The 26996-nt window shown below is 43.1% G+C and overlaps 1 protein-coding gene across 1 annotated transcript in view; it reads right to left on the bottom strand.

Moving 5' to 3' along the window:
- Positions 1 to 26996, bottom strand: part of PTPRQ (protein tyrosine phosphatase receptor type Q) — a 377099-nt gene that overhangs the window by 230032 nt on the left and 120071 nt on the right. Inside the window, exons 22-25 of the mRNA XM_066589856.1 lie at positions 14940 to 15139; positions 10889 to 11132; positions 6322 to 6450; positions 2501 to 2647 (exon numbers count right to left, since the gene is read on the bottom strand). Of these exons, the coding sequence (XP_066445953.1) occupies positions 2501 to 2647; positions 6322 to 6450; positions 10889 to 11132; positions 14940 to 15139 (720 nt within the window). The remainder of the gene's footprint in view (positions 1 to 2500; positions 2648 to 6321; positions 6451 to 10888; positions 11133 to 14939; positions 15140 to 26996) is intronic.

The following is a 26996-nucleotide window of genomic DNA, read 5'->3' as shown; positions in this document are numbered from 1 at the left end:
ACCGGTGTATAATAAATATCACATTTTCCATAACAGTTTTACAGAAATGTATGATAGACATTTGTGGCTCTAAACACCAGCATTAAATTAATATCTAGAAGACTGCTTTTTATTTGTTCTTAACTTAATCCTCCTACGGACAGGCAGGTCAGTCCCCGCATGCGGGATTCCCGACCGGTGACCCCAGCATTACTTGTCCCGCTGTCTTCTCCTATATTGAGATGTGCCAGCCGACGTGCCATCACACATGCTCAGGGAAGAGGGCGCCACGCCCTCGCTATGGCGATGACGCGGCTCTCATGTCCATTCTGCAATGATGATCGCAGAACGCCGCGGGACAGATAGCTTCCATTGACTTCAATGGAAGCCGGCCATGCGTAGCCCGCACAAAATCGCAGCATGCTGTAATTTCTTCCCCGTGAGCAGGAAATCGCAATCGATTTCCTATAGAAATCGCGTATTCCTATAGAATGCTATGGGCTGGATTTGCTGCGGAGTCCGGAGGCGGAATCCCGCTTTGGCTTTTGCAATACAAATCAGCCCTTGTGCAGGAGGCCTTATACAGGGCTATTATTACAAATAATCTTCCTGATTTGAAACCCCCATAACTCACATTTAATAACACTCAGATACACAAGAAACTCAAACATTTTCATTTAGCAAAACTCTCTACCAGTAAGAGGTCCTTGTTGTTCATAGCAGCCAATCATAGTGCAGATTTCATTTCCAAGCTGCAAAATGAAAGCTGCACTGTGATTAATCGCTATGGGCAACAAGGACAGTCTTAATTTTAGACAGTCTTGCTAAATAAGGTCCAAAAAGTTTTACTATGCTGTAGTCGTCACTGAGGGGTTTTGAGACAAAATGGCTGTCAATGAGGACCGGAGAGCATTTTGTGTCCTTGACTTTCATGTCTACTAGTCTGTTATTTGTGTGCAATGTAATTTTCTAACAAAGTTTGGTGAAGATCCACCCACTCGGCCCATAATTTCTATCTGTAAGCACAAATCATCTGTTCGTCCACCAGTTAGCATGCAAATGGTGGAGCATGTCCGTGTAAGTTTAACACGAAGTCTCCAGAAATTCACTGTCAGAGCCAGCAAAAAATTACACGTCCCGCAGCCGACTGTGCGGAAGATTTGTGATGTTATCCCTACTGATTACAACTGTTATCGGCCCTGAAACCAAATGACGAAGCGAGGCGACGTTCTATCTGCAAGAGTAAGCAAACTGCAATGGAAGGCGATGGTTTCATGGAGTCTTTAGTGTTTAGTGATGAAGCCGCCTTCCACCTTTCGAACACGGTTACCAATCGTAATGTCAGAATCTGGAGAAGGGAAAACCCATTTGTCTACGTGGAATATGTGTGACTCCTTCAAGGTGAAGTTGTTTAGCACTATAACCTGAAGAAAACTATACGGCCCCTTCTCTTTCCATGAGGAAACAATCCCAGGGATTTCGTACCTGAACACTACAGATATGGCTTCTTCCGCAGCCGAAACAGGAAATCCCAGGTTTCATATTCTAACAGGATGGGGCACCCCCCTATCTGCACAATGAAGTCAGAAGTGAGCTCAATAGGAGACTACTAAACAGATGGATGGCCGTGCATGTTCTGACAAAGGTGAACTTCTTCCTTGGCCTCCATGCTCCCCGGACCTTACGCCTTGTCATTTTTTGCTCAGGAAGAGTGTAGAGTCTACATACCCAACTTACCGCCCACCATGTATGATCTGTGAGGACGCATCACAGTAGCTGTTGCATCAGTCAGTCGTGATACGTACAACGCGTATGGCAGGAACTTGATGACAGGCTTCATGTGTGTCAAGTGACAAAAGGGGGCTCACAGTGATCACCTCTGACGTGAAAAACATGGTTGATGTTGTGCAACACAACTTTTTGAGTTTGTTTCCATCTATATTAAATGTATGTATCTGAGTGTCCTTAAATGTGAGTTTTGAGGGTTGCAAGTTCATTTATAATAACCCTGTATTATAAGACACTGTATATTGTAGCTCTTTACCGAGAACTATTCAGTTATAGCCGTACCTACCACAATGAACCATAATCTACTATATCATAGAATATTTCCTACATGTAATGGTCAATTGTGACAGAAGCCTTCTAAATTCTTAAATTAAAGGAATCATGTTCCTGTACTCTTCTTATCTTGCAGGTTTTCTATTTAGAGGTCTGCTCCAGATCTAAATATTTGCCATATGAAATACATTATTCTGTATTGAAAATAGATTATTTCCTTCCATTTTGCTTTATATCCTGATAGTGTATATTTCTGAATCCCAGTCTTTAGGCATTTAGTATTTCTTTTATATACTGTATACATTTTTGAACTTTTTCCAAGGTTCACTCTGCTGCTTCTGGCATCTATCTGCTTTGATTTGGTGTTTTCTGTATTCCATTATTACCATGCATTATATATTTCCCATTCCTATAGCATATACGGGCCAAGATATAAATACTGTAACAGAAATGCTGTTACCTTCAGCGGGAGTGAAAACAGATATGTTGGATCTGGGCCCAACACCTGCGCTTGTTTCTCCACTGATGTATGCATCATAGGTTGTGAAAGGAGTAAGGTTAGTAAAAGTAAACTTGAGATCCTTTGTGCTATTATCCAGAATCCGACCTGATGGGAAAAGAATTCAGTGTGTAAGAAAAAGGAATGCTTTTATAAGTTAACTATGGCAGATCAGCAGCACATGAAAGTTCACAGGACACACAGTGGGGTATACAGTAAATCTAATATCACCATTCTACAGACAGGTAAAACCATCCAATTTTCAAAGGACAATGTATACATCGCTTGTGTGGATATATACACATTGGGGCAGATTTACTATTCAAAATTCAACAGTTCCTTGGTGCCAGAAAACTGTCAATGGAAACATGGAACAAAGCCTGTATAGCACTACCTATTGGAAGGCAGCATTCCTGCAAGTCAATGTCAGACCTTTTATCAAGCCTTGTAACAATGACTGGGAACCTTCTACCTTCTGGAGAAGACTCTGTGTTTGGTTTATATTCCCAGTATTTGTGACAAGGTGACTGTAAGGCTGGGTTCACACGGGGTGGATTTGCCACGGAAATTCCCTCTGGAATTTCGCCGCGGCAAATCTGCATGCGGCCGCTAATCCCGGGTTTAGCCAGCCATGTGGACGAGATTTCTCAGAAATTTCGTTCACACGGAAAGGCAAATCTGCTGCGGCAAAGCCGGCAGAAGTTGGCGCTGCGGCGCGGATTTGCCGGGCGCAGCATGTTCATTTTTTTTTTCTTCCGTTGCAGCCACGCTCTCCTCTATGGGAGCGCCGGCTGCAGCGGAAGAGCAAGCGGCCGAGCCGCTTCAAAACCGCCGCGGGTTTTGAAGCAGCAGTTCCCCCGGCGGAAATCTCGTGTTTTTTCACTGCGGCCAAACCGCGAGATTTCTGTCGAGAATCCGCCCTGTGTGAACCCAGCCTAAAGGTATTGTTCCATCTTTCCATTAGCATATATTTCCCAGAAAGGCGTGCATGACCTTATAAGTCTCCTTACACCTACTAGGTGATCTACCTAAGGAGAAACCAAACCATTCCTGAGAAAACTGTCAAATATGCTTTGTGCCAGTTATACTATGTGTTTTAGACACTGGATACTTTTTACAGTTTGTCTGAAAAAGGATCATTCCTTCATGGAAAAGGCGCATGGCCTAAATGCAACACTTCTTCAAAATTTGCACCAAATTTTGGCTCAATTTTTGGCATTAACTAAGCCAACTAATTGCTGGTGTAACGTTAGACTAGAGAGTCCAAAGATTCACCATATTTATCATTCGGCAGAATGACTGTGATAAACTGGAGCATTATCAGACTGTGTAGTCTAAAGTTGCCTGCACACGGGCGGGCCAGATTCTGCATGCAGAATCCCACAGTGGAGTCTGTCCCTGTGCCCAGCAGCATCTGCACGTAACTGCTTTTTCTTTCACCGGCTGTACTGAGGATGGTCCACATGGCAAACCATCAGATATGCGCAGTACATTTTTGTTTTGTTTAATCCCGGCTTTTCCTGCGTCGTTACTAGGCGATTACACAGAATGCGTAAGCTTTCCACAATGTCATTGCAGAAGGACCACAGATCAGATGGCTTCTATTGACCTCAGTGGAAGCCGTGCATGCGGAATCTGCACATAAATGGAGCATGCTGTGTTTTCTTCTCCATGAGCGAAAAATTTCAATCGATTTCTGCTCGTGTAGAGGAAATTGCGTTTTGCCATAGCATGCTATGGGCAGTATTTGCTGCGGAATCCGGAGGCAGACGCCCGCTCTGGATTCCGCAATGCAAATCCGCCCGTGTGCAGGCGGCCTAGGTTTGTATTGTCTAACCGTACATCAGTAAATCTGCTCCATAGTTATTTAAACATTGCAGTGCTGAAGATATTTTCAAGATTTTTTCACTTGGCATGCAGCCAAACTGTTTTTGAGCTGTTACATCAGGATGAAAACCTTCAACATGTCTTATTTAAAGGGGTTGTCCCGCGCCGAAACGGGTATTTTTTTTTTTTTTTTAACCCCCCCCCCCCTCTTTCGGCGCGAGACAACCCCGATGCAGGGGTTAAAAAAACAACCCGCACAGCGCTTACCTGAATCCCGGCGGTCCGGCGTCTTCATACTCACCTGCTGAAGATGGCCGCCGGGATCCTCTGTCTCCGTGGACCGCAGGGCTTCTGTGCGGTCCATTGCCGATTCCAGCCTCCTGATTGGCTGGAATCGGCACGTGACGGGGCGGAGCTACACGGAGCCGGCATTCTACACGAGCGGCCCCATAGAAGACTGCAGAAGACCCGGACTGCGCAAGCGCGGCTAATTTGGCCATCGGAGGGCGAAAATTAGTCGGCTCCATGGGAACGAGGACGCCAGCAACGGAGCAGGTAAGTATAAAACTTTTTATAACTTCTGTATGGCTCATAATTAATGCACAATGTACATTACAAAGTGCATTAATATGGCCATACAGAAGTGTATAGACCCACTTGCTGCCGCGGGACAACCCCTTTAAGCAAGTGAACATCATACAGGGTGATGCCTGGATTGGGATCCCTCACAAATAGCCAGAGTAAAGAACTGCTACTATGAGTAGCTTCAAATCTGAATCAATTAACCCTTTGCAATCCAATTTTGGATTCAGGGTTTCCTAGGGGGCTTTCTCTTTCTGCCATTATACAATGGCGCCATCTGTTGGCTAGAACCGGTACTGCGGTATGGGACATGCTGGAGAGGCCCCCGACAACAGAGCGGCCAGTAATATACAGTAAGAATACTTTGCTGGACGTCTTCCGACATCGGAGCTGTACAGCCTTCAATCAGAATGGTGGAAGACGTCAGACAGTGGATTGGAAAGGGTTAATAGTCCACGTGGCTACTAGGCAGGCTTTAATTTTAGGTGGGATTATTCAATAAGAGTCCTCTGTCAGTGCAAAGAGCTCTATGAAAGCTTATTAAACATTACCTGGAAAATGAGCTTTACATTTTAAAGGGGTTGTCTGTGTATGTATTTTTTCTCTAAATAGAGGAAATGTTGTAAAAAAAAAAAAACAAAAGAAAAAACAGAACAACTATAATCTTAGTTTGAATACCTTCCGGTTCAGTGCTGCCACTCTAGTCTTCCTTGTTGGACTTTGTTTACATTATTGCAATGGTGATGGGCCTGTATACACACATGACAACTACAACCAACCAATTGCTTCAATGGTCTTGCGCAATAAACTGCTGAGACCAGTGATAGGTGGCCACGTGTGTATATGGGCCCAACACCGCCACAAAGCCTGGCCGTGAAGCCCGGAGCGACAGTACCTGACTGACAGGGGGATCAAACCGGCAAGTATAGCTTCTTTTCTTAATTTATAACATTTCCTGCATTTATAAAAATAGACATCTTGGAAACTAGCTACCATGCTAAATGTAACCTAGTATTATGCCCTCATGCTGAGAGACCACTGGAAACTGCTAAGCTTTGAACTGTAAATTCTATAATTGCCAAACTAGTTTGCCTGAAAGAAAGTGAAGTTGAGTTCTGTTTAAAGTGCACCATGTGCCTCTGCTTCCCTTTCTTTGCTGCACCCTCTTAAGACGCTAAATGATGCCTGTGTGATTGTATACAACTAATATGAATGCATATGAATGACACTACCTAAGTGAAATGCTCACACCTTAGGACATATACTTAGCAATCTACTTCAAAAATGATAGCAGAGATACAATGATGGAAGACCACAGAATCAAAAACATGACTAATCAAACCTTGGGGGGGACAGCAGTTCTATTTACTTACCAGTGGGGCCGTACAACTCAACTCTATAACTAAATTTTCCTGTCACAATAGTTGGAGCATCCCAAGTTACAGAGAAGGATCTTGCTGTAATGTTGCCCTTGACTACATTTTGAGGAGGGTCTTCAGGTACTGAAATAATAATTACATGGTTTTTATTAAACTAAAATGGCATTTATTGTAATATAATAAAATACAACACAAGTTAAAGTAATGCACAAAGTTAGATTTTATGTTTCCTTTGAATTGCATGTATAAATAAGGGTGGTTTCATGTCTATGTCGGAAGCTTCGGTCGGAGGTTTCGTCGCAGATCCAACTGGAAATACCAGAAGCAAAATCACAGCATGCAGCACTTTTTCTCCCATCCAAAAGCGAGGCAACTGGGCAGAAAGCAGACCAACCCCATTATAGTCAATGGGGTCCATCCGGCGCTGTTCGGTTCCGTTCAGAGATGGAACCGTTCAGCCACAGGGATTCCCCTTTCCTCCTTCCCGAATGAAGCAGGAAAGCAGAATCCCCAGCACAGATGTGAAACCACCCATTTTTTAAATTTTTGTGTAGTAAATTGCTGTTAATAGTTATTATACCAGACATTTAACCTTTTAGTATTAAAACTGGAGCAGGTTGAAAACACAGATCTCAAAGCAACCGTGTTTCAAAACTATATCAAAATTCTACCCATTGCGATTAGCAGCATGCAAAGCATTTTTGCATGAAAAACACCTTGCATCCATGGGTAAAGCGCATGTTGTCTAGTGCGATATCGCGCTGAGTGAATGTAGGCTTAGACAGATAATTATACCACACAAAATAGTTTTCTATTTTTTTACCACAAGGGGACTTGAAGATGTGATTTTTTGGATCACTTAGATAAAGCACTGCAGTACTTATGTAGTGCAGTGTAGTATCTCAAACTGTCAACTTTCTGCACTGATAGTAATCAGAGAAAAAAGACTGACCAGCCCAGGCCACCATACATGGCACATCCAGAGGATGTGATTTGGACTCCGACTCCCATGGCAACCATCGGTAACCCGCAATTCAACTGTGGTGGTGCTGATGGGGTGAGAAGGGCATCCCCTCTCTCTCCAAACCTCCTTGATGCTGCTGTCTGCATCAATGGTGATATCTAAAGGGATAAGTCACCAGGATTGTAGCAAGGTTCAATTCCGGTGGTTGCAGCTGGACCTCATGTAAATCCCCTAATATATTAGACAATATTCAGATTTATCCACAACAGAGGTAAGTGTATAAGGGAATCACTGCACAAGAAAATGCACCCTTTAACCTTCTACAGACTTGTAAGAATTGTACTTGTACATGATTTAAAACACAAACAGATGCAACAGTGATATACTGTCTACAATAATCAAGTAAAATAAGGAAATAAGTCTGAGGTCCAATGTTCATGGGCGGATTTGATTTCTAGAAGATCCGCAGTTCAAGCTGCTCATCGTGAAGCATGGGCATCCGCACTTCAATTTACACATTCGGAAAACAAATTGTAACATGCTCCATTTTAGTGCGGACAGCTTCCATTGAAGTCAATGGAAGCCGTCCGATCCGCGGCCTGTCTGTAATTCAAACTGCAGACGCGCTGCAGATTCCGTGGGAAAGCAGGAGTTAAAAAAAGAAACTATACTGCGCATGTGCGATGATGCGCTGGTCGGCACTTCCGCACACATCCGCAGTATAGAAAAAAGAAGACAGGCACAGGTACGCAGGGTCGCCGGCCACAGGCGTGATCGGATTCCGCTGCGGGCTCCCGCATGCAGAATCCGGCCCGCCAGTGGACATGAGTATGAGTATGACATACTATGTACTATCTCCCACCATACTTCTATAGCAACAAGCACAAGCCTGTTATGTACACACTATGCAATTGCACAATTACATAACATATTTTTACACTAACCGACCGCACTTTAAGGTTTTCTGCAAAAGTAAATGGATAAAATTAAACTGTGACAGCTGTGAAGAAGCGCACTGCATTCCTTCAGCTCATAGTACTCAGAAATGAAACTGATAACACTGGACCTGGCAGGATAAAAGTGATGAAGTACTTGCTCACTGTACAATCTCAGACATCCTAAGAAAACAACAGAAGCTCCTTCAATTCTGGCACTTAGACCATATTTACACGGGCAATAGCTCTGCGCTCGAGATTCTCAGGCGCAACTCGCATCGCACAGAACACGGACACCGCATCCGTATTCTGTACAGGACACCGCACATCTGCATGTTCTATTCTAGAGACTCACAAAAATAGAACATGCAGCGAGTTTTCCATCTCACAGCATCACTGCGAGAGAAAAATCACCCATGTAAATAGACCCGTTGCACACAATGGGATCTATATACGTACGAGTTTTGTGCATCTCGCCCGAGAATATCGGCCGTGTCGATACAGCCTCATGCATGCTTTGACCTTGAGTGATTTGTTCTTCTAAAGCCAAAAAAGCTTCTGCATTGTGCCTTTAGGGCTCTCACCCACTGGCGTTTTTTTCTCCACTGCGCTGCGAGAGTTAGGGCGCCCACCCACTGGCGTTTGCGATTTCCGTGCGTGAAAAACGCAGCGTTTTCGGCGCGTTTTTAGCGCGTTTTTCGCGGCGTTTTTTGCGGCATTTTTGCGGCTTTTTCGCGCCATTTCCATTGACATTCATGGGTGCATTACGAGAAAAATAAGGACACATATGCAACTGACAGTTCCTATGTTAAAAAACGCAACGGACCGAAAAAAAAAACGCCAGTGGACAGGAACACATTCAAAACTAATTGCTCTTGAGAAAAAACGCAAAACGCAAAGAAAAAAAAAACGCCAGTGGGTGGGCGCCCTCAAGGTAAAGTCTTGCAGCGCAGTGCGAGAAAAAACCCGGCATCACGCCGGCATATTGCTAGTGCTTTCAATGGGGCCAGCGGCAGCAGCGCTAGCTCCATTGAAAACATAGGGAGAATGCCGGGGACTTCTGCCACAGCTGTCACAGCTGTGGCAGGAGTTTCCTTCATCCCCGCGGGGACCCCTCAAAATAAGGAGGAGATTTAACCCCTTGAGTGGCACGCCCGGAAATTTTCCGGGAGGAGCTCCACTGCCCATAGCGATAAAGCCCGGAAGATTTCCGGGCTATGTATCACTATGGGAGCTGCAGAGCACAATGTGACACTGTGACAGTGTGCTCTGCCTGCACAGACCCACAGAGAACAAAGCAAGGGCTTTGAAAAACCAGCAGAAGATATTGCCGATCTGCCGGCAATCTCCCTGCTTTGTTTACAGGTTGCCATAGAGACCATCGGCTTGTGCCGATGGTCTCTGTGGCAGGGAGAGCTTGGTGCTTGGCTGTGAGAGGACAGCTAGGTACCAGCTCTTACAGCAGAGATCAGAGAAAACCTCCGATCTCTGCTGTGTTAACCCTTTACATGCTGCAGTCTATGTGACTGCAGCATGTAAAGGGCTGTCACTGCAGCATGTAAAGGGCTGTCACCATCGGACCCCCAGAATGTGATCAGGGGTCCTGATGGGTCCCTGTGGAAGTCCCCTAAAGGGACAAAAAAAAAAAAAAATTAAAATTAAAAAAAAAAAAGTTAAAAATTATAAAAAAAATTATAAAAACACTTGTCTCCCTTTACTTTGTAAAAAATCAAAAATACAATCACACATGTGGTATCCATGCATCGTAATGACCCAGAGAAGGAAGTTAATACATTATTTAACCCCTTAATGACATGGCCCCTTTATTTCTTTTTTCCCCATTTCTTTTTTTCCTCCCCCCTGTTTAAAAAATCACAACTTGTCCCGCAAAAAACAAGCCCTTATATGGCCATGTCAATGGAAAAATGAAAAAGTTATGGCTCTTGAGACGCAACTGCAAAATTAGTTGAAATGCAATGATTAGACCATTTTAAAAAACCTGCCCTGGTGGGCACGACAGGGTGGTAGGGAACCCGCCACTCAAGGGGTTAATAGAGCTTTGGCCACATAGTCACAGTACCGCTACATTTGTTTTTAATGGGATTAGTGAAAATAGCCGAGTACAAACACTCAACTTTTTCCGTTAGCCCCACTGAAATTAATGGACCAGTGGCAGCACATGTGTGGCCATCACTTCATTCAGTGTGACGTCACTGAGGGTTGGAGAAGCATCCCTGGAGTGATGGGAGGAGTGAACACTGGTACCCCGTTCTCAAGATCTGTAGGGGTCTCAGCAGTGAAACCCCCATTGTTCAGACTTTTATTACCTATTCTATGGAAAGTTAATTCTGGTACAACCTATTTAAGGAAGGTTAGCAAAATTCTTCACACATATTCTTTATATTACTATATGTTCTGGGTTGCCATGGCATCATTAGCAGATTAACTGTTCTTTAGGACATCCCGTCATGAGACCTCTACTCTCATATTTGATTTCATGCCCATGCACAAACATCTGCTGATACTGCTATGACAACCCCAGACCAAGCAGCAGTTAAAAAGATAGCTTGTACATTACAAACTCATCAACTTTGTCTGGTTTTGCTAAATGTTCAATGGCTGAAATTTCAATGTGAATCATAAAATGAAAATATTTACTCACCTGACTCCGGTGTCCTCACAATTGTACTGTCAATGTAGCCTGGTTCACTGGTAACAGCCGAAACCTCAAATAAGTATGTTGTGTACGGTCTAAGCTGTCCTACTATATATGTAATCGGTTCGTTCCAGATGGCATTAAATGTCCGAGAGGCTATGGTCTGCAGTGTAAGTGAAGGAGTGGTTGTGGACTGCCCACGAGTTGATGAAGGGCTAGCTGTACTCCATAAAAAGGATTCACTTTTTTCCTATAAAGCAAAATAAATAAATAAATATACAAATATATTTAGTATTCATATGATAACCGACCCACGTAAATAGAGTAAACAATAAACGATATATGTACCAGACTGCTTTACACACAGAGTATTCTCTAATAAGCAAGGAAAACAAAAGGATGGGCACCAACAACGATATGGGTCTAAATGCTCTATGAGATGCCCAAATCAACAAACACTAAATACAAAGGTTGCCAACATCTCTAAATTTGTTGACCGTCTGCAAAAATCCAGTGTTTTCTATTACCCGCTACGTTTAGAGAAAAGCAGGTTTCATCACCAACACAGAAAGGGGTTCTTTACTGTAAGAGCAGTTAGACTGGGGAACTCTCTGCCTGAGGATGTGGTGATGGCAAAATCCATAGAGGAGTTTAAAAGGGGACTTGATGTCTTTCTGGAGAGGAAGGATATTATAGGTTATAAATCTTAGGTTAATTGTTAATCCGGGTATACAGGCAGGTATGAACTATTAGGGGTTGATCCAGGGATTAGTCTGATTGCCATTAGGGAGTCGGGAAGGAATTTTTTCCCCAAAAGGGCTATTTGGCTTCTGCTCTTGGGGTTTTTTGTTTTCCCTGGATCAACAAAACAGGAGGATAAACAGGCTGGACTAGATGGACATTGTCTTCATTCGGCCTTACGAACTATGTTACTATGTTATTACTGTCCGTAGTGTCCGGCAAAAGCAAAAAATCCATGTCTATGTTTTTTTAAGTTTGCATTAGGTGTGTGTCAATACATTAAATGAACAGAGCACGGAATGGAATTTTGGTGCTGAAAGAGAGGACAAGGGAGGTAAGCAGGGCTGCATTAAAATTGGAGCTATAGGAGTTCCCAGCCACATCTTGCCCAGACTAGACAGGACATCCAGATCACATAGCAGGCAGAGAAGTGATGAGAAGAAAACCAGAAAGGAGGTGGAAAAAACAATACAATTTACCTACAATCTGAAGAGAAGAGAAAGAAGTCCTCCACAGACCAGTGCTGATACAGCTGTAGTCATTTGTGCTTGTAATAGTATACCTCTGAGTGCTCTGGCAGGCAAGGGGGAACTGCGCGGAAGATTTATGAAACTGTCGAAGAGAAAAACTTTCTTTATTGCACACAGCAGCCAATCACAGAGCAGCTCTCATTTCTTATACTGCTCTTCTAAAATGAAAAGAGCACTATGATTGGTCGCAGTAGGCAACAAAGATAGTTTTTCTTTTAGACAGTCTTCATCAGTCCCTCCCAAATGTGTGATGTTTATTAAGTATTAGAGGGAAGCTTTTCAGGTCTGGTCACATGAAGATCTTATAGCCCTAGGAAGATACTGTATGGAATAAGATTGTAATATGGATTTATCCTTTAATAAAGAAGACAATCACAGACCAAGTAAAATTCAACCATTTCAACTGTACTGAACACAACTGAGCGAGTGTTTTGGTTATTGTCACTTTGAGAGGCACCATATGCTTAATGGTTAGAACAGCCAAACAAGGTATACAGTCTTTGTGGTTACAGTATACTCAAGGTGGTGCAATTTCTTAATGTTGAAGAACAAATGAATGGAGCGCTAAATGACTTTGGTTGGTTGGGCTAAAATGACATAGTGAACTCCATGAGGAAAGGATGAAAGGGTCCTCTTTACGGTGTTGTATAGGGTAAGAGGACCTATTACTGAGTTGGAAAGGGGTTATCTTTACTGTGTGAAGAAATGTGAGAGGTTCTTATTTACTGTATGAGAGAGGGTTCAAAAACGGTCATATTTACTATGAGAGGGAATGATGAAAAGGTCATCTTTGTGTTTGAAGGAGGTAAGAGGGTTAACTTTACTGCATGAAGGGCGATGGGAAGTTCATATTTATGTCTGGAGGAGGGATGAGAATCAAATTTTACAGTATGGGGGAGAGATGAGAGGCAAGCTTGCCTACTGTCCATAGACTTACGGAGAGTCTGCAAAAAACATCGTTTTTTTTTTCTTTGCCATCCACAATGTTTGGCAGAAAAAAATCCTGCATATGATTTAATGTTATTTTTTTTACGTTTGCACTGTGCATGTGCCAATACATGGCATGTGTTGTGCAAACAAGCAGGGGGCTTGTGAGCCTGACATACTATGTAGAGGGGGACACAAGAAAGAGTTATGGGAATATTTGCATTTCCAGCTCTCTCTAGTTCAGCCAGTCAGTGTGCTTAGCCTTTCCTGCCACCAGCCCAGGCCCATTGTAAATACACAGGGGTGTAGTAAGCTTATAGCCCCAATGCTCTAGTCTATTTTGCTGTCCCTGTTTCTTTATAAACATATAAGAAATGGAGTTCAGAATATGGTGAGAAAAGCAATTTTGTTTAGAAGAAATGTAAAATAATAAAGTAGTAAATCAGTACTGAGTCACTGAATAAAATTAGCAAATAATTTTTAATGCACCAAGAACAACCTTAAAACAAAATCAATGTCACCTGACTAAAACTTGTAAAAAGTTTTTCAGCACATTTTATGGTAGATTAAATGACTCAATTAAAAAAATACAACTTGTCACTCGAAAAACAAGACCTCTTATGGACATGTCAACAGAAAAATAAAAAAGCTATAGCTCCTGGAAGGCAGGGATGAAAAAGTGACAATCGAAAATTGGAAAATATAACTACCCTCACCCCACCCCCGCACTCCCAAGTATATATAAGTTGGATAAAATTACTTTGGTTAGTTTAGTTATTCCTTTCTATCTGAAACTCCCGGAGTCCTCCTTAGGTGAGTCATGTGATCTCAGTTCTGACTACCTGAGATTTATTTGGGTTTATGTGTTTTCAAATTAGTCAGTTTTTCATTTGGTCTCGCGTGTGTAATGGACCCTACCACACAAACTCTTTAGAGGGAGGGGGACACAAACTTTTAGAACAGTTACTACTTATGATTAAAGGCTCCCGTTACACAGTTATAATAAATGATAGTTCAGCCTCCTGACTGTATACTTATAGTCTTTGTGATTTGGTCTTTGTGATTTGGCCGAGATGGAAAAACCCGACCACCTATCTAAAAGAGCTGAACGCTAAGTGCAGCACTGTTTCCATAGCTCTCATTGACGTGAATGGGAGCTACAAAAACAGACTTGCACAGCATGCTATACTGTGTTCGTAACTGGGAGACTACCACCGTTTTTGGAGAGTTACAGAAGTAGCTTAGTGCTACTTAGTGCTCCCCTTCACTTCAATGAAAGCTATGAAAACAGTACTGCCCTAAGCGCTTGGCTCTTTACGTAGGCGGTTTCCCACGTTGGCTATGAGGAACCAAGATTGAAACACTCCTTAAGTTAAGCCTCATGCCCGCAGCCGGTGAGCCCTGCGTACCTGTATGTTGCAGGCTGCAACGTCTTCGTGGACCACAATATTTCCAGGTTCGCTGTACTGCGCATGGTTCTCACGGCTCGCCCTTCGAACATGCGCAGCACAGATTTTTTTTTAATCTCCTGCTTTCCCACAGGTTCCATGGCACATCCACAGTGTCAGCTGCGCATGTGCCGGGGATCGGACAGCTTACATTGACTGCAATGGAAGCCTTCCATGTGGCAACTGCACAAAAATAGAGCATGCTGCAATTTGTTTTCCGGACGGAAAGGTCCGCAAAACATATCCACATGCTGTAATTAATTAGCCAACACCCATGCTTCCCTATGGACATCTTGATTTGCGGATCTCCCATGCGGGTGCCCTGCGCTGATTCTGCAGATCAAACCCACCCGTGGACCTTGGGCCTTAGAGCTTTAGAATGTTGTGTTTCATGTAGGAAGCAGAACTTACGGTGCATTCTGGCAGCGCTCCATTCAGAATGTCTTCTACTTTTACAGTGGTATCCTTAACTATCACTCCGGTTCTTGCATGTTTAACACTTATTTTGAAGCTAGTAATTTTTCCATGGGGCTGACGAGGTAAAAACCACGTAAGATTCACTGCTGATGCATTAAGGGCTTCAACGCTCAGATTCACAACCTTTCCTGGAGCTGTAACAAATAAGAGTTAACATTGTATAGATTAAATATTACAACACTAAAGTATAATATATACAGGATCTCGAAATACAATGCAAAATAAAAGAACAACATTTCATTCAACGGGCTCAAAGAGAAAGTAAGTAACTCCCTTTAAATTAAGAGGAAAAAAATCTCAGGTTTTGTAGCTGCTGTTTAAGTCCGTAAAAGTGTTAATTCTGAGCAAACTATTTCTTATATGGTGGTGGGAGGGGGAGTATAATCACAAATATAGTCTTCAATACCAGCGCTTAATATGTTGTCACCCAGCTTTCTAGATTCCTCATTAACAAATTTGCCTACCTCTGCATTGATAATCTCCAAATTCCTATAGTTTTGAAAAAACAGGCAGCATTGCTGTGCAAGAAAGAAAGGCTCTTTAAAAAGGGTCATGACAATAGAAATATAGTAAGAGACCATTAACCCTTTCCAATCCACTGTCTGATGTCTAAAGACATTCTGACTGAAGGCTGTACAGCTCTGAGGTTGAAAGACGTCCGGCAGGGTTTTCTTACTGCATATTACTGGCCGCTCTGTTGTCGGGGGGCCTCTCCAGCTTGTCCCATACTGCGGTACTGGCTCTAGCCAGCAGATGGTGCCATTGTATAATGACAGAAAGAGAAAGCCCCCTAGGAAACCCTGAATCCAAAATTGGATTGCAAAGGGTTAAAGACCTTTGATCCAGAGAAATACTTTTATATGTGAATTTGAAAAAAAATTCTAGAAGACAAAATAGATCAGCCATCTCCTTATAGCCTATTCAGATGACCATATGCGCACATGCATTTGTGCCGTGAACGAGGTAGATTTGTGCGTGTATCGGCGCATAGTACTGTACTATTTGTGCATGTACGGTCTGTTCACACACCCCCCGTCCTGATTTAAAAGGCTATTTAGCCAAATGAGGCCCAGATGTGTTCGGTTTTTCACGTAATTGCTCAGCATATTGTGCAGTTACATGCACATTGAGCACGCATTTGCACAGCTCCCATAGACTTCTATAGGGTCTTTGCTGCACAATAGGCAGAAAGATAGAGCAGGTCCTATTCTTTTTTGCACGTGCACGAAATGTGCGTGCAAAACATTCATGAGGACGAGCCCATTAACATCAATGGGTTCTATTCTTTGCGCATTGTATGTGTATATTTTTTCATGCATGCAAAAATATGAGCAAACACATTTGTATGCAGAAGTCCTTATTTTTTATTAGGTATGGAGATGAGGCATTTATTATAACTTAGTATAGGCTAATAATGTATCCGTTTTATTGCGAGTAGGAAATGTTATGACAGGCAAGGCAGGAGATGATGTGTAATAACCATGATGTATTAGCTAGGTAGTATGAATACACAAGATATTTTAGATGGATGCTGAAGAGAGCTGAAATATGAGAACAAGCAAGGTAAATGCAGAACTGGCTATTATTCCTGCAGCGAGCGAACGCTTGTATGATAAAATATTATACTGTATATAATTGAGTATAAGCCTAGTTTTTCAGAACATTTTTTTGTGCTGAAAAAGCCCCCCTCGGCTTATACTCGAGTCAGGGAAGGCTTTAAAAAAAACCTCCATACTCACCTCCCAGCCGGCGTCTGTCTCCGGCGGCGGTGCGGCAGGCTGCTTGAATTCTCTCCGCTGTCATCCCCCGCCGTGCTCTTTGCTCGGCTCTGTCATACCCCGCCGTCAGCGCTGTGTAAGTAAGAGCTGTGATTGGATCGAGCATCAGCCAATCACAACTGGTGTTCGATCATTCACAGTCACTCAAGCTGCTTTATAATTCTCTCTGTTGTTATCCAATTACAGCGCTTACTTACACAGCACTGACAGAGCCAAGCAGAGAGGACAACGGGGGATGACAGTGGGGAGAATTCAGGCAGCTTGTTGCACAGACACAGACGCCGGCTGGAAGCTGAGTATGGAGGGTTTTTTTTAAGCCTAGTATATACTCGAGTATAGCTCGGCTTATACTCAAGTCAATAAGTTTTCCCAGTTTTTTGTTGGGAAACTTATTGTCTCAGCTTATACTTGGGTCAGCTAATACTCAAGTATATACGGTATATTGTGATTTTTAAAAATAAATTATTCTAGATTTTTAAAGCCAGGGTGACATCTAATCTGGAACCTCTGGTCGGAGGTTTCGGTTTAGATCCGGCACAATACTGGAAAAAATATCGCAGCATGCAGCGCTTTTTCTTCTGGGAAGATGCTGGGCAACTCAGCGGAAACCAAACACACCCTATTATACTCAATGGGGTTCGTTCTGCGCTTTTCGGTTCTGTCATAACATGGGACGATCGGCCAGGAATTCCCCTTTCCTTGTTCCTGAATGGAGCGGGAATACTGAACCCCTGAGCACAGATGTAAAGTCAAAGTCATGTTTTATTCATGTAAATATAGAGTGCACACAGCTACAACATGTATGGGGAGCCTTCATGTTATTCCACTGTTAACACTTTGCAACATACATTTAGAAAGGATATTAACAATACTGTGATTGTAGATAACGCCATACTGGAAACATTTCTTCTTCAATGTTGCCAATATAGTTTGTCATTTATCTAAGATTGAGATCTGCTATGGTTTGTACCAAGGCACCAGTTTGTAGCTTAGACAAGTCTTCCATGTTCGGTGAGGTTTATGGCCCTTCTGTCTGAGTGGAGAGAAGTAACAACCGGTCTGGGCAACAAAATGTCAAGAAAACCCAGAAGCATGTTCTTCCTTCACTTCACCCCACCCTTGAGCTTTGCTTGTGGCATCAATGTGGCAATACTACATTGCATCTGCTAATGGTCCAGATTATTCAGTGTGTATTTGTCTTGGAAGTATAATTGCTCTTTAGGAAAACCATGAAACAATCCAACAAAACCAATCCTTTCACACATAATTTATCAAGCTGTAATACCCAAATGAGCAATATACGTAGGGAGGAAATATCTGGATCTCTTCCTCTTCGCACAGATCAACCAGTGAGTTGGCAGATACTTGTTTTCTTGCCCATCACTTATGGACTCTCCTCACCATTTCTACCCAATATGATAAGATAAACAGAAAGCCAGCTCTTCATTTCATAAAATTAATCTTCATTACACAATATAGCAGTCATAGAAAAACAGGCTCTACAGCAAGACGTAATCCACAAGTGATGCCATGCAAGGCCTGAGCTATAATAATAAACACTGAAAGTATATTTTGGTGAAAGTCTAATTGGGCATTTGGTTACGAAATCAGAAGCAAATGTAACACACAGTTTTGGAGCTCAAGTTTGATAAGTTTCTGTCTTCAGTTAAAGGGATTTTCCTAGTCAGGCAAAATATTGCCCAAAGGAGCAAAAAGGTGATAATAAAATAAGGCCTCTTTCACACGGACGACAGCACTATCACTGCGGGAAAATCGCAGCTGTGTTCTGTGCAATATCGCTACGTTTTCTTGTGGCGATATAGAGATTTTGTGGCGCTACAAAGTCATGCGACTTTGTAGCACTCTTTTACTCGGATATTCGGTAATGGGGGGCTTGGAATATAAGCCCTACCCCAGAAATAAGCCCTGGCTACATTTAAAAAAAAAAACACACACACTTGTTTGTAGTCTTCAGCCACAGCTTCCTGGTCAGGGGGCTCAAAAATCCCGCCTCAAGGAAGCACTGGCTCTGATTGGTTCTTAAAGGGGTTGTCCCGCGCCAAAACGGGTTGTTTTTTTTTTTAACCCCCCCCCCCGTTCGGCGCGAGACAACCCCGATGCAGGGGTTAAAAAAACAAACCGGAGAGTGCTTACCTGAATCCCGGCGGTCCGGCGTCTTCATACTCACCTGCTGAAGATGGCCGCCGGGGTCTGCTCCCTCCGTGGACCGCAGCTCTTCTGTGCGGTCCATTGCCGATTCCAGCCTCCTGATTGGCTGGAATCGGCACGTGACGGGGCGGAGCTACACGGAGCCGGCATTCTGCACGAGCGGCCCCATTGAAGACAGCAGAAGACCCGGACTGCGCAAGCGCGGCTAATTTGGCCATCGGAAGCCGAAAATTAGTCGGCACCATGGAGACGAGGACGCCAGCAACGGAGCAGGTAAGTATAAAACTTTTGATAACTTCTGTATGGCTCATAATTAATGCACAATGTATATTACAAAGTGCATTAATATGGCCATACAGAAGTGTATAGACCCACTTGCTGCCGCGGGACAACCCCTTTAATGCCATTCAATGTGAAGGCTGTGATTAGTTCATCGAGCGCTACAGTAATTGGCTGAGCCACGGCGCTCGAAAACCAATCAGAGCCAACGCTTCCTGGAGGCTCTAATGTAAAGGAACCCATTAGAAAGCATGGGCTTCACATACATGCGATTTGTAGCCTATGTGAAAGTGGCCTAAGATAAACATTACTTGCCTGCTTATGCCTTTGACACTCCAGCACTGTTGCTCTGAAGCTCTCCAAAGCTGTCTGTTTACCAGGCAACAGTGAAGGCATGTGCCAATACAAGTATTTTTCCCTTCTGTAAATATTTCTCTATGTACTCTTGTACAGTTCTTCCTTAGGTTTGGCAGTTTTGTTAATCACATCCTTTACATCTGGAAAGGGTTTTTTTCAATTGTATGTAAATAATACTTAAAGAAGTTTTCCCATCTTGTAAAGCGATGATATCTCTAGTCCTATCACTTTATGATCAGTGGGGATCCAACCTCTGGAAACCCTACTGATCCTGAAGGACATACTTTGTCGAGGTAGTGCCATGCCTCTCTCATAGTATTTCATTTCACAGTGGCACCCCAGCAACATGCATTATAGGGGCAGCACAACACCATTCAAATTAATAGGGCCGACTGCTGTTCCCTGCACCACAAGGTGGCTGGTACACCAACTGTATCATAGTATGTATGGTCGAAAAAAGACATATGTCCATTCCGTTCAGCTTATTAATCCCTCCACAATGTTGATCCAGAGGAAGGCAACAAAAGGTAGAAGCCAATTTTCCCAATTTAAAGGGAAAAAAATCCCTTCCTGACTCTTATCTGGCAGCCAGAATAATCCCTGAATCCCCAACCCTTCTGAAGTCATAACAGATATCATTCTCTAGATATAAGCAATACTTGGTACCCTTCACTCATTACAAGTAGAGAACATGAAAGTGAATGGCATCAGTAGTTTCTGATACAGGCAGCAAGTTATAGAGTGAAAAGAGCTGAGCAGATTGATATATTGTTTTGATGGAAAAGATTCAATATAACTTGCATTTTATACATTTAACCCCATTCAGGACCAGGCTGTTTTGGTCTTAAAGGACCAGACACTTTTTAGGCATTTTATTCATATGGTCGTTTTACTGCCTTATTTTTTTTCCTTCACCTACCAAAATAATTTTGGTTGTATTTTTTTCCCCCATGATATATAGGGCTACTTTTATATCGATTTTCACTGACTCCCCCCCCCCCATTTTTTAGTTTTATTAGAGATAAAAAGCCAAAAACAGATTTTTTTTAAATGTATAGTTTATTTTTAAAATGAGTATATTTATGCTAAAATAAAATACAGGGATGGGTTCCTCATTTTGTTTTGGACATTTTATTATATAATTTATATAGTTTTAGATTACAGGGCGAATATGGAAACAGTTTTAGGGCTTATTTACATGAGCATATATCAGCCAGCGTTTTCATGGCTGGATGATATATGCTTCCATCTAAGCAGTTCCCCCCTTCCCTCCCCCTCACCGGCTCCCTGCTTCTCTCCTCCCCTACGAGTGGTTTGTAATGGGAGTGGGCAGGACAGGGGTGGAGCTAAGCTCCCACCACCCCCTACCCACCCCTTGTCAATAGCTAGCAATGAGAGTGGGCGGGACAGAGCCGAGCTTAGCTCCACCCCATCCCGCCCACTCCCAATGCAAACACAGGAGTGGAGGAGAAAGGCAAAGAAATGGTGATGGGGAGGCAAGGGAGGGACTGCTTAGATGGAAGCGTATATTGTCCGGCCATGAAAACGCCGGCTGATATACGCTTGTGTAAATAAGTCCTTAGTTAGTGTCGGCAGTGGGTCATTCTCTTTTTTAAATATATTTTTATTTTATTCTGTCATTGTCTTTTACTTATTTTTGTAACTATTTTTTTAATATCTATGTCACCCATAATTTCATATAAGATCTCTGGGGGTCATTCAAATTGTTTGTGTTTTTTTATTTCACACTTTTCCACTGTAGTTGTGGCATCCATAGGAACCCCAGTTACAGGGGAAAACGTATCACTGTAGTGACAGTATTCACTAACAGAGCTGATCTGGGTCTGCTTAGACCCTTCAGCTCTGACATGCTAGGGAGCACGCAGCGGTCACATGATTGTCAGGGTGAATAGAGAACACTTCCACTTTCTCACTGCACTGCATAGTGCTCATTGAGCGCTATGTAGCCTGGAAAGAAGAAGGCAGCAGCGGTTAACAACCACTTCTGCCTTCTCCTCCGGGTCCTTGGCTATGACTAACAGCTGAGAACCTTGACGTCTCTTACTTGATTGCAGGAGTTTTAATCCCATGGTGCATTTTTGCTATCAGTCGGCATTAACCCCTTAATGACGCGGCCATTTTTCTTTTTCCATTTTCGTTTTTTCCTCCCCCCTTTAAAAAAATCATAACTCCTTTATTTATCCATCCACGTCGCTGTATGAGGGCTTGTTTTTTGCGGGACGAGTTGTATTTTTCAATGGTGCTATTTAAAGTACCATATAATGTACTGAAAAACTTTTAAAAAATTCTAAGTGGAGTAAAATGAAAAAAAAACGACATTTTGCCATCTTTTAGTGCGTCTTGCTTCTACGGCGCACAAATGGCAACAAAAAGGACATGATAACTATATTCTATGGGTCGGTACGATTACTACGATGCCAAACTTGTATAGGTTTTTTTTACTATACTCCTCTTTTTTTTTTTTAAAGACATAAAATTTTTTTCAATTATTTTCTGCGGTCATTTTGTGCGCGCAATAACTTTTTTATTTTTCCGTCAACGTAGTTGAGCAAGGTTGCATTTTTTGCGGGATGTCCTGTAGTTTCTGATAGTACCATTTTGGAATACATACGACTTTTTGATCGCTTTTTATTGCGTTTTTTCTGGGAGACAGGGTAACTAAAAAAATGCATTTCTGGCGTTCTTCATTTTTTTTTTCGGACGACGTTCACCGTGCGGGAAAAATTATGTGGTACTTTGATAGTTCGGACTTTTACGGACGCGGTGATACCAAATACATATTTTTAATTTATTATTTAGATTTTTTAATAATAGATATGGCAAAAGGGGGGTGATTTAAACTTTTACAACTTTTTTTTTTTTTTCAATAAAAAAAAACTTTATTGATTCTTTTTTTTACTTTACTTTGAAGTCCCCCTGGGGGACTTTAAGATGCGATGCTTTGATCGCTCCTGCAGTATGACGTAATGCTATAGCATTACGTCATACTGCTTTTTGACAGGCAGCCTATGAAGCCACCCCACGGGGACGGCTTGATAGGCAGTCTGCTAAGGCAGCCCTGGGGCCTTTCATTAGGCCCCCGGCTGCCATGACACATGCACGGCTCTCCCGATCTCACCGCGGGGGGGCCGTGCGGGACCCCCGAACATCGTTTGGGGGATTTAAATGCCGCTGTCAGAATTGACAGCGGCATTTAAATGGTTAATAGCCGCGATCGGCCGCTCGCGGCTATTGCCCGCGGATGTCAGCTGTTATAAACAGCTGATGCCCGCGCTCTATGAAGAGAGGTTGCCACGCAACCTCTCTTCATACATACCCCGACGCTCCATGACGTACCAGGTACGTCATTGGTCGTTAAGGGGTTAAAGCCCAGGACCACGCGCTGTAAATTTACTGTGCTTTACACTTAAGGGCGCCCACCCACTGGCGTTTGCGATTTCCGTGCGTGAAAAACGCCGCGTTTTCGCGGCGTTTTTCCCGCGTTTTTCTCGTGTTTTTTGCCGCGCTTTCGCGGCGTTTTCGCGGCGTTTCCATTAATTTCCATTGACTTTCATGGGTGCATTAGGAGAAAAATAAGGACACATATGCAACTGACAGTTCCTATGTTAAAAAACGCCACGCAACGCAACGCAAAACGCCAGTGGGTGGGAGTACATTCAATTCTAATTGCTCTTGAGAAAAAACGCAAAACGCAGAGAAACGCAAATCGCCAGTGGGTGGGCGCCCTAAGGGGTTAAATCTCTGCTCATTCTGAGCTTAGATGTCCAGTGGGCGGTCCTATCACTAACTGACAGCTTTTTCTATATGCACAGTCATACACAGATAGCTGTCAATCACTGATAGCTCCGCCCATTGGACTGTTCATCTCAGGCTGTGCAGAGGTTTAAATATGTAAAATACAAGCTATACTGAATCTTTCTCCATAAAACTATATATCAATTCGCTCAGCTTCTCCTGCTCTATAACATCATGCCTGAGGTTTGGGCAGTGTGTTCCAGCTGACAGACTCCCTTTAACATCACATAAATAGCGAAATGGTTGCTGTAAATGGGCTGTACAAATTTTGCCAAAACAATGCCCTCTTTTCTAATACTATTCAGTGCTTTGCTGCTTTTAGCTGAAACTTAACCTCATGGCCTTCTGCTCTGCCCTCTCCCTGTATGCACAGCGAACATAATACTGTTAATACTGAGAGCTTTCTGTTTCTTTTTACCTGTTTCTTCATGCATTTCAACCAGAAAGCAGTAGGAATGACCTGATATGACCTACAGCGTACAGAACATCTTGGGAACTTGCATTTGATGTACCAGAGTGAGAAAACTAATGAGTTGGGTATGCTACATGACTCTATCACCCCCGATTTACTAATTATGATAATTTGCCTGGTGTTTCACATTACATTCAATTGTTCTAGAAATAAATAGAATCCCACTTGAGTGAATCCTATTTAGAAACCATTTCAGATGTTTTTAACACAATTTAACCAAACTAGCAATTTACATTTTATTTAGAACTAGCAGAATTCCCTGGCTTCACACGAGTCTCTTTCATGTAACTGTTTGTTGTTTGTGTGTGTAGTTAAAAACTATGTTGCTACTGATATGAAGTACTGATATAATAAAGTACAGTCTGTTTACAGCGAGTAAAGTAAAATGGTTGTTATGCACAGGAATTTGATATCTTGCCAGTGGCATCCCGAAGAAATTCTAATTAAGGGGGTTGCCCATTTACTGAACAACCCCGCTTTAATAGGAACCCAGGTATTAAAATAATAAAATTAACTATACTTACCCTCTGTGGCTGCTAGGATCGAGGGCTGCGGCACCGTTGTGGTCCCAGTGATTGCTGTGACATATTATGTCTCAGGAAATCAGGGGACCACTGCAGCCAATAAGAGGCTGCGGCATCACCATTCGTTCTCCTGGCATTGTCGCTCACATCCTGAGTGCCATGATGGGTATTATTGTATCTTGACACCACCGGAAGTACTGGTGGAGACAAGATACAAGGTTTTGACAGGGTGTTGACGCCCCCTATTCCTGATTGGCTGCAAGCCATTGTCCCCTTTCTCGGGCTCACAGGTCCTGCTTTTTTTCCTGCACTGACTGTAGCAGGCGTCCCAGCAGCCACGCTGTCCTTGTCCCTAGTGCCCCTGTTTAGTCTTTACAGCTCTGCAGCACTCACTGATCCGTGCGTCTGAAGTGACGAATGCTGCCGCTCAGTGCCGCGAGCCACAGCAGCGCCATCAAATGAACAGTGACGCTCACCTCTCCGGGCCACAGCACAGCTTTATGAACTTTGCCGGGCAGCTGGTCACCGCTCCCTCGTGCTGCAGAGTGCAGACCGACCGATCTCCCCTTCCTTCGCGGCCTCATCCGCTGGCCAGCACCGCTCATAAGTCCTGAGCGCCGCCTCTCACCTTCCTCCACGCCGGCCGGCAGTGGCTACAGGACCTGAGAGGGCAAGGACGGGGAGAATGCAGGACAGACAGCCAATCAGTAACAGGGGGCGTCATCCTCCTGTCAAACTCCTTGTATCTTGGCTCTACCTGTACTTCTGGTGGCGTCAAGATACAATAATACCGCCATGATGTTAGGAGTTCAGGAAAGTGAAACTAGCCTTAAAACCTTTACAGGAGCCCTCTTCAGCTCTCAGAGAGCCAACTCCCATCCTTATGTATTTATATAATATGTCTGTATTTATTTTGGGGGGCTGATTATGGCCAGTGGCCATGCAGAGAAGCTGGGGGTCCCAAGCTGAGCTTTTGTACCCAGGCCCATGAGACTTTAGCTACACCTCTGACTAGGATTATATGAAAATAGACTTCATACCTGCACCAGGGTAGATATACCTGTGATGTGCTTTAGAAATAATATCAGCATATAAAAAGCGTGAATAAGAACATTTCGTATTGCTTCATTTATTATGTATGCTGAGATTATCGTAATCAACTATTGAAATTGCATGAAAATTTTTAAACTATACACATTAGTGAAGCATCTAAATTCACCCTTAGGGTGGCTTCACACCAGCGTGTTTTTGTGCATGCATACGCGCACACAAAAACATCCTTCTATTTAAACCAATGCATTCCCTATGGTGTGTGCACATGACAATGGTCTGCCGGCACCCCTAAATTGTTTTTCAGGAAAGAGCTTTACATATAAGCTCTTTCCTAAAAACAAGAATTTTAGTGTAAAAAAAACCCAAGCCAATCAGAGGCATCCCATTCAGCAGGCGGGAATTTTAAATCCCTGCTGAATACTACTGAGAGCAGTGCAGGGAGAAGAGCCGTCTGGACGCGTCTGAGCCCCGGCAGCTGAAGAAAGGAGAGTATTTTTTGTTTATTTTAATCACCATTTTTTCTTGTTTTTCAGGGAAGGGGTTATATTTAAAGCTCTTCCCTGAAAAACAATTACAGGATGCTGGCAGCTGGATCCTCTACCACACCTGTCATCTGTAACAGTTGTGGTAGGGAACTCTTTATTCCCCGCAGGGATGAAGAATTCCTTTGCTGCATCTGTCACAGATGTGGCAGGTGCAGCAGGGAATTCTTTTTCCTCGTGGGGATGAAAGAAACATCTGCCGCATGTGGTAGATGTGTTCTTCATCCCCACGGGGACATGGCAGCAGCGGACAGGTAAGTTTTCTTTTTTTTCACACTAAAATTCTTGTTTTTCAGGGAAGGGCTTATATGTAAAGCTCTTCCCTGAAAAACAATTCAGGGGTGCCAGCAGACCACTGCCTTCAGATCCCGCACGGATAGTTTCCATTGAATTAAATGGAAGCTTTTCCCATCCGCGGCACATCCACAGGAGTTTAAAAAAATCCTCATGTCCGCGGGTTGGTCGGATTGTGGGGCGCATGTGCAGTACACTTTTTTTAACTCTTGCTTTCCCACACATCTGCAGTGTCAGCTGCGGTGGTGCCGCGGATCGGACGGCTTCCATTGACTTCAATGGAAGCCGTCAGTGCGGGATCTGCACAGAAATGGAGCATGCTGCGATTTGTTTTCTGGACCAGCAGGTCCGCTAATCAAATCTGCATGCTTTAATTAATTTGCGGACGTCCATGCATCCCTGGTTGCAGCATGATTTGTGGATTCCGCAAATCAAATGGACATGAGGCCTTATAGTGCTAATTTCTTTTGTGTGCTTGTAAACATTTTTTTAACCTTTATTTTCCTTATTTATGTGCCTTAGATTCTCGTATGCCTAATCAGTTTAAAAAAAAAAAAAGATTTGGCTGCCAAAGGGAATGCTACAAAGTAGCCAAACTTCATAAATCCTTAAGGGGAAGAAAGGGAAATTGTGCAGCTGCCTCAAATCAATCTTAGGAGACAATTCAGATTTTGGGAATTCCAAAGCCACATGGCGAGAATTAATCA

This window comes from Eleutherodactylus coqui, chromosome 2, assembly GCF_035609145.1.
Source record: "Eleutherodactylus coqui strain aEleCoq1 chromosome 2, aEleCoq1.hap1, whole genome shotgun sequence".
Taxonomy (NCBI): domain Eukaryota; kingdom Metazoa; phylum Chordata; class Amphibia; order Anura; family Eleutherodactylidae; genus Eleutherodactylus; species Eleutherodactylus coqui.
Note: the sequence above shows the minus strand (reverse complement) of the source record. Positions and strands in the feature narration are given on the sequence as shown.